The sequence below is a fragment of the Vespula pensylvanica genome, chromosome 1, assembly GCF_014466175.1.
Source record: "Vespula pensylvanica isolate Volc-1 chromosome 1, ASM1446617v1, whole genome shotgun sequence".
NCBI lineage: Eukaryota > Metazoa > Arthropoda > Insecta > Hymenoptera > Vespidae > Vespula > Vespula pensylvanica.
In genome coordinates this window covers 6,978,950-6,988,198 of record NC_057685.1, presented here as the reverse complement: position 1 = coordinate 6,988,198, position 9,249 = coordinate 6,978,950, and the positions used below count along the sequence as shown (strand labels likewise).

Below are 9,249 nucleotides of genomic sequence, written 5' to 3'. Positions count from 1 at the left end.
GCTCGATGTTATGTATATGATATGGAAATATAAAAAAGTTCAATTATATATGTATACATATAATATTAATAAAAAATGAAATGGTTGAAGATAATTTATTTTATAAATCGAATATTAAAAAATTATCAGATGCTTACAGTTTAGACAGATTCGATACTTGATATAAGTTTCACTTGTGTGCTGTTGCGATGTATACCGGAAAAGGAATGACTTACGAAACGAAGACTATATTTTTTAAAAATGAAAAAACGTACTTGTTATAATTACACATTTTAATTCTACAAATTAAAAAACATTAATTATAATAATATTGAGTTGTAATACATTTTAATATGTTTATTTAGTTATTTAATACAACATGAATATAAGTATAAATTTGATTAGAGTTGTTTCGTAATGCTAGTCGATTAGAAATACAAAACATGAAGTACGGTTGTATAAATATATTAAGATCAAGTTTTATTGTACGAGATGAATATTTTTTGAAAATAAGTATAAAAAGACGAGCTTCTACTGGTATCTGTTCATTAAAGGTACTATCAAGTTTATTGTTTGTTACTTCAATTATCACGTACTACTTCATAACCTATATTTGAATTTTATTTTAATTGTAAGATTTAAAAATATATTATTATTTATATTTGAAATTACAATTCATATAGTTTCCAGGATGATAATCTTAATATAACTACGAAAAATAAAATAGAGTTACATTGGAAGAATAAGGTGAATCTAAATTTATACGATGAAAATGATAATACAAAGGATAAGTTTTATGTCCTTTCTATGTTTCCTTATCCTTCTGGAAAACTTCATATGGGTCATGTTAGAGTTTACACAATCAGTGATGTTATAGCACGTTTCTATAGGATGAGAGGTAAAAAAAAAATTTTATTATCAAATTTTTGTTTTTTCATAATAAAAATAATATCTAGTCAGCATTAAAATATTAACTTTAAATAAGTAATGTTTAAGAAATTGATAATAAAATTTTATATTTGATATAGGTAAAAATGTGATTCATCCAATGGGATGGGATGCATTTGGTCTACCTGCTGAAAATGCTGCTATTGAACAACAAATTGATCCTAGTAAATGGACAATAACTAATATAAATGTAATGCGCAAACAATTAAATGCTCTTAATTTTTCATTTGATTGGAACAGGGAAATTTCAACTTGTGATCCTGAATATTATAGATGGACTCAAGAATTATTTTTAAAACTCTTTGAAAAAAATCTAATTTACAGAAAAGAAGAATATGTTAATTGGGATCCAATTGATAAGACAGTATTAGCTGAAGAACAGGTTGATGTAAATAATATTTCTTGGAGATCTGGAGCTAAAGTAGAAAAAAGATTATTAAATCAGTGGTTTATTAGAACTACAGCTTTGGCTAAGTATGTTATTAATAATGATTATTTTAACAGAAAAAAAATATGGGGAAGTATAATATTTATATCATATTATAGATCATTATTGGATGGATTAAATGATACAACATTGAAAGAGTGGAGAGATATTATAAAGATTCAAAAAAATTGGATCGGTGATTGTAATGGTGTAAGTTTTGATTTTAAGTTAGTTTCTGATATCTCAGAATTGCCAAAAACTATAAATCTATGGACTGATAAGCCAGAATTTGTCAAATTTGCAAAGTTTGTTGTTATTTCTCCTAGTAATATATTAAATCAACAACAATATACTGAAAGTGTTAATGCAAAAACTAAAAAGCTGAAAGCCACTGTAATAAATCCTTTTACGGAACAAGAATTACCTATATTTATATCTGAAGAATTGGTTTTTCCACTGAATAGAGATAATTATCTGGGTATTCCCTCTGCTTCCATTGAAGATTATAAATTTGCAGAATCCGTGGAAATTCCATTCCAACGGCATAATATACGTTCTCATGAAGAATTGCAATATGAACTTAATGAAATATTAGTTAAAGCAAAAAAATGGAATATTGGTGGATATGCAGTAAGTTCTAAATTGAAAGATTGGCTGATTTCTAGACAAAGATATTGGGGTACTCCTATTCCAATTATACATTGTAAAAATTGTGGTATTCAACCTGTACCACGTAATCAATTACCTGTTGTGTTACCAAACATTAATTTTAATTTAGCAATAAAAAATCATTTTACTTTACTCAATGCCAAAGAATGGTTACAAACTGTGTGTCCTAAGTGTGGTAATCATGCAATCAGAGAAGCTGATACAATGGATACATTTGTAGATAGTTGTTGGTACTTTTTAAGATATATTGATCCAAAAAATCAAGAAGAAATGTTTTCTGTAGAAAAGGTCAAAAAAAATTTACCTGTTGATTTATATATAGGTGGAAAGGAACATGGTATGGTAACAAATGAATTTGAGATGTTTATTTATAACTAATATATTTTATAATATATTTTTTAAGCTGTTGTATAATTACAGCTACACTCCATTTATATTACGCTCGATTTATAAATCATTTTTTATATGAGGAGGGTCTTGTTCCAACTCGTGAACCATTTAAGCAACTCCTTGTACAGGGTATGGTAATGGGAAAAACTTACCAAATATCTAATACTGGACAGTACATAAAAGAAAGTGATGTAATTAAAGATGAGAAGGATAACAAATATTATGAAAAAAATACTGGAAGACCTATAACAGTTACTTGGGAAAAAATGTCTAAATCAAAATATAATGGAGTTGATCCTCTTGAACTTCTGGAACATTATGGTGTGGATACAACTAGATTAGTAATACTAGCAGATGTAGCTCCAACTTCTCACAGAAATTGGTCTGTTGACAGTATGTATTTTAAATGAATGTATATCATTCATTAATATAATTAGATCAAACTATACAATTTTTTTAACAGATTTCTAAACTAATGTTCAATAAATATTAATTGATGTCAAATAAGTACAAAGAATTAAAATAATAGGACTTGCTGTATTTTGTACAAATTATAAAATAATTTATATATGTTTATAATCACATTTTATCTATATTTATCAGCAATTCGTGGTATACAAAATTGGCAAAATCGTATATGGATGACTTTGAAAGAATTTATTGGAATGAGGGAACATATATCATTAGAAAAACTTCAAACAGCAGCTACTGATTCTAAATATATTAAGGATAATGAATTCATGTTTGATAGCAGAAATTATTTTTTAAAAATGGTAACCTTTAATATCATAACATCGCAACAGATAAGTGTTGCAATATCTAGGATGCAAGGACTTACAAATAGGTTAATCAATCAAATAAAAAATTTGAATAATTAAATATAGTATATGTTATAATAAATTGATAATAATGATATTGCGAATTTTCAGTTTACGAAAAGTATGTAATGAATGTAAATTAAAAAGTCGTGAATATGAACGGGCATTGGCTACACAAATAATTATGCTTGCACCAATAGCTCCACACTTTGCTTCAGAATTATGGACTGCATTTTGTTCTATACCGAATCATCTTCTAAACAAAGAGGAAGTATTATTAGATAAAGATGTATTGGAGCAAAAATGGCCTGAAATAGATATGAATTATAAGATGATAATGAATGTTTATGTAAGTTTATCACTTATTTTTTATACGTAATCTATATTCACGCGTAACAACGCATACAAATTATAATATCATAAGATAGATTTTATAAATCAAATAAGTTGAAATTTCTAATTTCTAATCATATACAGGTCAATAAACAGTTGCTCACGGAAATAAAAGTTCCCCGTTATATCTTAGATAAATTAACTGCGCAGGAGGCATCAGAATTAATAATGGCTAAACCCTTTTATGAAAAACTTTTGAGAAAGCATAGAATCACAGATGTTAAGCTTCTTTCGCAAATAGCCTGTGATGCAAATTTGTATATTAGTACAACTAAAATATTAGAAGAAGTTTCATCTTAAGTGAAGTTAGTATAATTCTACAAGACTCATTATAATACAACAAAAATAACAAAAGGTATTTAAATCATATAAAACTATTACAATATGATTAAATCTATAATCATGATGTTTTTAAATGATACCTTAATGTATGTATATAAAAATAAAATATCAGATAAAATAATAATAAAATATAAAAGTACACTTATTTAAGTTGGCAGAATATGTTCTATGAAAAAAATATCCAACCAAACAAATAATCGGATAATAAGTAATTATATTCTTAACAAAAAAAAATTTACTATTACAGATCAAGTAGTCGACAAGGTAGGAATTTACTACTATCAACCTATTCGCCGGTAAAATGGGAATTTACTTTCTCCGACTAGTAATATGCGGAAGAGAAGATCCCACTATTATCAATTATTCGTTCGGTAAAGTTGGACTTTATTATTACCAACTAAGTTGTCAGAAAACAGTATGTTCGTTTTTATTTATATTTTGTATATGTCTTTTTTGATATGTGCATGGCTTTGTTTCTGATACTTTTGTTTCTGCACGTATATATGTTTTTTTTTGTAGATGTAAAAATGCATTTATGCACATTGAGGAATGATTGTTGGTAATGTGGGAATTTCCCGTGTGCTTATATCAACTAAAAAATTCCTTTATATACTTTCCCTTTCTCTCTATCAGATTGCTATTCAGTGCTACTTCGTAAGAAAAAAAAGGCATATCATTTACTATTATGTGTATTATAAATAATACATACATAAAATTAATAATATATTTTAATACAGAAGTGTTCACACAGAAAATCGTGAAACAATTTAAGTATCTGTAGGTAAACAATGTTTATTTTCTTTCTTCTTTTTATTCTTTAAAATTATAAGTTTGTTAAAGTAAAAATACTAACAATGGCACAAAGTACCGTTAATATATTATACAAGGAAAATATTCTACTTGTTCCGTTTGTTTTATTTTCTTCATTTTCTGCTTCATTTTTTTTAATAAGAGCTCTATTAATAGCTTTTATTAATATGTAATCACTTTCGCAATTTCCATTAAAGTCATCGGTATCGATGCTCCAAATCATAACACCACCTAAATTCATTTTATTGGCATATAATACCTGAAAATCACGCAGAAATCATTAAATTTATGTCTAATTATAATATATGTACATATAATCGATTCACGAAGCTCATTTAGTGTGTGTGTGTGTACATATATATATATATATATATATATATATATATATATATATATAATTATAATATTAAAATTCATTTTACGCACGAAGTAAACATTATAAAGATGTTTAAAACTTACTTTCTCTTGTAAACTTTTGTAATTATCGTACAAAATCACTTTGTTTCTATTTACTGCATATGGTGTTTTACTAACAATATCCCATCCAGTACTCCATGTTTTATTCTTCAGTACTTCACAGATCTATGCAAAAACATATATTAATTAATTAAATACAACAGTAACATTAATCATATCTCGTATTTAAAACGAATTCAATTACACATACTTCGTTATAACCCATAGTTCCATTTGTATTAGTGTAAGGACCGCTAAAACCATCTGATTCACAAGACATTCCAATAGGATTTGTACCTGGAAGAATGTTTTCAGTCGAAAAATATGTTCGTCCGTACATTGGTAAACCCAGAATGAGTTTTTCAGGTGGCGCTTTTAATTGTAGTAAATAGCTCACAGTAGAATTCTTAAAAAATGAAAAAAGAAAAATTCATACCAATAATAATTGATTTAATAATATGAATATCAATTTTGCATGTTGTTAACCGAAATAAATCTTTATGTAAATGTTGATAAATTTTTCGAAAATAATAACAAAGATTATTACTCACCACGCTTGCATCATCGGCACTGTTTAACGGAGCATTCGGTAAAATTTTTAAATCCCATGAACCATGATAATCGTAAGCCATAATGTATATGTAATCGAGATATTTAGAAATTTTCGGGATATCATATCCCTCGTCGATTACTTTCTTATTTGGGCTTATAGCTGCAGTTAGTAGAGAATTAGGTAATGCTTTTTTTAATTCCTATTAAGATAAGTATAAAACGTATAATATTGAAAGAGTTGAAATAACATTTATAATAATAGTTCAAGATTATGTTATCTTATCAAATCGTTAAGTTTCTGATTTGTTCTAACTAGTATATTATATAAAGATAAAAGATTATATATATATAATTATATATATAATATATATATATATATATATAATTTTCATCTTTCATACAAATACTTCAATTAATACTTTCATTTATAATTAAAAACATTGATGAATTATGATCGTGCATTTATCGATCATATATCAATCACATATACTTATCATAGAAAAAAATAGATTTTACTTTAATGAGAATGGCGAAATATTTTTTATCCTCCGATGTACCACCTCTCTGCGATGGAAATTCCCAATCTAAATCGATGCCATCGAATTTGTATTTACTGCGTAATAAATAACACATATAGGTATATAAATATCTATATTAGTATATGAAAAAAATATAGCTAAGGATCATTAATTATATACCTAATAAATGTAACAACGCTATTGATAAAGCTCTCTCGCTTTTCTTTATCCGAAGCAAGAATAGAATAGTTCTTACTACCTTCGTTCCACCCACCAATACCTATCGATACTTTTAATCCTGAATATTGTTTACGAAGATTCGTCATTTTTTTGTAATTACCAATTTCTAAACAAATATATATTGTATTTATTATATTTATGTTTATATATTGTTGTTATTATTATTTTCATGTTTTTAGTTATGTGTATGTTTATTGTGTTTTATTTCAAATAAATACCATCTTCTTCGATATCAGTCCATCTATCAAGACTTTGTATTTCCCAAGAAGTGGTATTCAAACCAGCGAAAGCGTAAATCAGATGTGTACAATGTTGTGGTTTAAGATTATCCAATGTAAAATAGCCGTTCGAAGGCCTATACTTTGCCCACATAGCGACATAACAGGCAACGACCTTTCCGTTCGTTGGCGTCGTTTGCCCTAAGAATTAAAAAAAATATGATATAGTTTTATTATTTTTCATTATACTTTTTATCGATAAGTTCTATATATTTACGAATTTCGATTAATACTTTTATATATTTTTTCAAAACGAAATGTTACACGCTAATATGCATATAGGTATCTATATATGTTTATAATGGTTTATAATGGTAACAAATAAATGATAATAATAATAATGATCATATAAATTATGATATTTTATATTTTATAATATCTTCTCTTTTAAATAGCTACGAATAAAACGTATAAGAATCATCCTTCTTATTCATTTATAAGTTTTTGTTTTAAATTATACGTGAAATATTAAATACATAGTTTTATTAAATATAAAACTATACATTTTTAAATTTAATTTATTAAAAACGTAAATGAATATTTCGATAATGAGATACTATGATCCATATAACTGGTGTGGCGAACAAACACGTTCTTTAAACAATATATTTGAATATAACGACTAAGATTCTATTAAAATGTCAGATTTACCTTATTCATTGGTGGATGGAAAATGTCAATGACGTTTTCGACTTTCATTAGTTTATGTCGACAGTATTTGCCTTTCTCTTCGAATTTCTCGACAGTGATGTGTAATTGAATATTGTTTATTGAGTATTGCGCTCGAAAAAATATTTTGATTGAAGAAGAAAAAAAAAGAAAGTTAAAAAAATGCCGACGAAGATCTTTTTTTTTCTTTGTATTAAAAATTCGTATTAATATCCTTCGAAATGAAAATTTCACATGATCACGATCTATTTCGAGATGAATGATTTTTCTTCAAAATCAAATTATTTTATTCGAATAATATACCAAATTGAAGGAAAAAAAGGGAAGAATATTAATTAATCTGTTTTTGAAAATAAGCAAATAAAACAATAAATAAAATAAGATAGAAATTTTTTGCGACGGAATCTGAGATAAACATTTTTTTAAATGTTATATATTTTATTTAACTTACCTCGAATATTATCAATGTACAGAAATAAAAGTATTAGAAGACATGGCGTCAGATTTCTCATCGGATTCATCGTTGTATAGTATTTCAGACTACACGCAAGTGCCGAGTTACTGTCCCGTTGACTGTGACTTTCTCCTACGAATGTTCGTGACGCACTGCTCTTAAAAGAGAAGTGAGAGATAAACTATCGAAGAAAAGGACGAAGATAGAACCTGTTGTACCGTTAAATATAAAAACGTTTTTGAACTTTATAATACAGTATAATTTAAAAATTATAACACGGAAAATAAAATACAGAAATTATAAATACATAATATTGTTTACGATATAAATAGATGAAATATACATTTGATATTGATATTTATGTTGAAATTCTTTCTCTTATACAAAGATTATATCTTTATACAAAGATAATATTTTGTTGTGTGAAAATTACAGTTAAATATTCTAAATGACGCGTGTATTTATATGTGTACAAAAAATATATATATATATAAATAAAAAATATATCTAAAATATTGGCATATATATAAAGATTCCTGATTTCAGAAATAATCTTTTATCCGATTTGATTAGAAAAGTCGTGGATCATTATAATAACGAAATAGAAAATTTATAAATTACAATGACCTGATAAATTATAATAAACTTGTTAGGTATACTTCTCTTATGCTAACAATCTAATTGATCTATGATAGGAATTTTTGTATTTAGTAAGAATAATACTATATCTAAAAAAAAAGAAAAAATTATATACCAGATTATATTTTTCTAAGGATAGATTAATCAAAAAGAAGCGTGAGCGACTTCGGCGACAAGTACGGACAAAATACGAACTACAACCTTAAGCTTAAACATTTCTCCGCTATGCGTCTATAGTATCGGTGTATAAGTTTGGTATAAATACTCATACCTCTCTCACGTGTTGAATAGTCGGGTTCGTATGGGTTCGACTGAGTGGACTTAACTCTAGTCAAGTCTATATTTATATTCGTACTGTATTAAATAATAAAATTTATTATAATTCAATATTACTATAATTAATATATAATAACAATTACATTTTTTCCTTTTTAAGGAATAGAGATTTCATTTTCGTAAATCATTCTTTTTCGGAATACATCGCAACGGCACACGAGTGAAACATATCAAGTATCGAATCTTTCTTAACTGTAAGTATCTAACAATTTTTTTGTATTCAATTTATAAAATAAATTATCTTCAACCATTTCATTTTTTATTAATATTATATGTGTACATATATAATTGAACTTTTTTATATTTCCATATCATATACATAACATCGAGC

At 26.1% G+C, this 9,249-nt stretch overlaps 3 protein-coding genes across 8 annotated transcripts in view; 1 reads left to right on the top strand and 2 right to left on the bottom strand.

Moving 5' to 3' along the window:
- The window catches only part of LOC122627156 (60S ribosomal protein L13), a 2,113-nt gene extending 1,827 nt beyond the window's left edge, over positions 1 to 286 (bottom strand). For both annotated transcript variants that reach the window (XM_043808079.1, XM_043808069.1), the window contains exon 1: positions 138 to 286. The gene's annotated coding sequence lies outside the window, so the exon portion shown is untranslated. The remainder of the gene's footprint in view (positions 1 to 137) is intronic.
- Positions 287 to 373: 87 nt separating this feature from the next.
- LOC122627137 (probable leucine--tRNA ligase, mitochondrial) lies at positions 374 to 4,626 on the top strand. 4 transcript variants are annotated; one of them, XR_006326795.1, is made up of 10 exons: positions 374 to 533; positions 670 to 877; positions 1,008 to 1,401; positions 1,474 to 2,360; positions 2,444 to 2,806; positions 3,017 to 3,257; positions 3,343 to 3,580; positions 3,709 to 3,929; positions 4,214 to 4,381; positions 4,486 to 4,626. XR_006326795.1 is itself a non-coding variant. In XM_043808025.1 (8 exons), the coding sequence occupies exons 1-8, from the start codon at positions 423 to 425 to the stop codon at positions 3,922 to 3,924; spliced, it is 2,658 nt and encodes an 885-aa protein (XP_043663960.1). In that variant the 5' UTR covers positions 374 to 422; the 3' UTR covers positions 3,925 to 4,108. The 4 variants fall into 4 exon arrangements, 1 of the variants encoding a protein (XP_043663960.1); XR_006326793.1 differs by having other exon boundaries at positions 3,709 to 3,979; positions 4,486 to 4,625; XR_006326796.1 differs by having other exon boundaries at positions 375 to 533; positions 663 to 877; positions 3,709 to 3,979; positions 4,486 to 4,623.
- A 13-nt stretch (positions 4,627 to 4,639) lies between these two features.
- LOC122627147 (probable chitinase 2) lies at positions 4,640 to 8,109 on the bottom strand. 2 transcript variants are annotated; one of them, XM_043808057.1, is made up of 9 exons: positions 7,941 to 8,053; positions 7,472 to 7,829; positions 6,761 to 6,961; positions 6,483 to 6,648; positions 6,301 to 6,397; positions 5,784 to 5,984; positions 5,444 to 5,638; positions 5,236 to 5,358; positions 4,640 to 5,035 (listed from the first exon to the last, which is right to left on the bottom strand). In XM_043808057.1, the coding sequence occupies exons 3-9, from the start codon at positions 6,912 to 6,914 to the stop codon at positions 4,790 to 4,792; spliced, it is 1,182 nt and encodes a 393-aa protein (XP_043663992.1). In that variant the 5' UTR covers positions 6,915 to 6,961; positions 7,472 to 7,829; positions 7,941 to 8,053; the 3' UTR covers positions 4,640 to 4,789. The 2 variants fall into 2 exon arrangements, with proteins under 2 accessions (XP_043663992.1, XP_043663982.1); XM_043808047.1 differs by lacking the exon at positions 7,472 to 7,829 and having other exon boundaries at positions 7,941 to 8,109.
- Between the last annotated feature and the right edge of the window lie 1,140 nt (positions 8,110 to 9,249).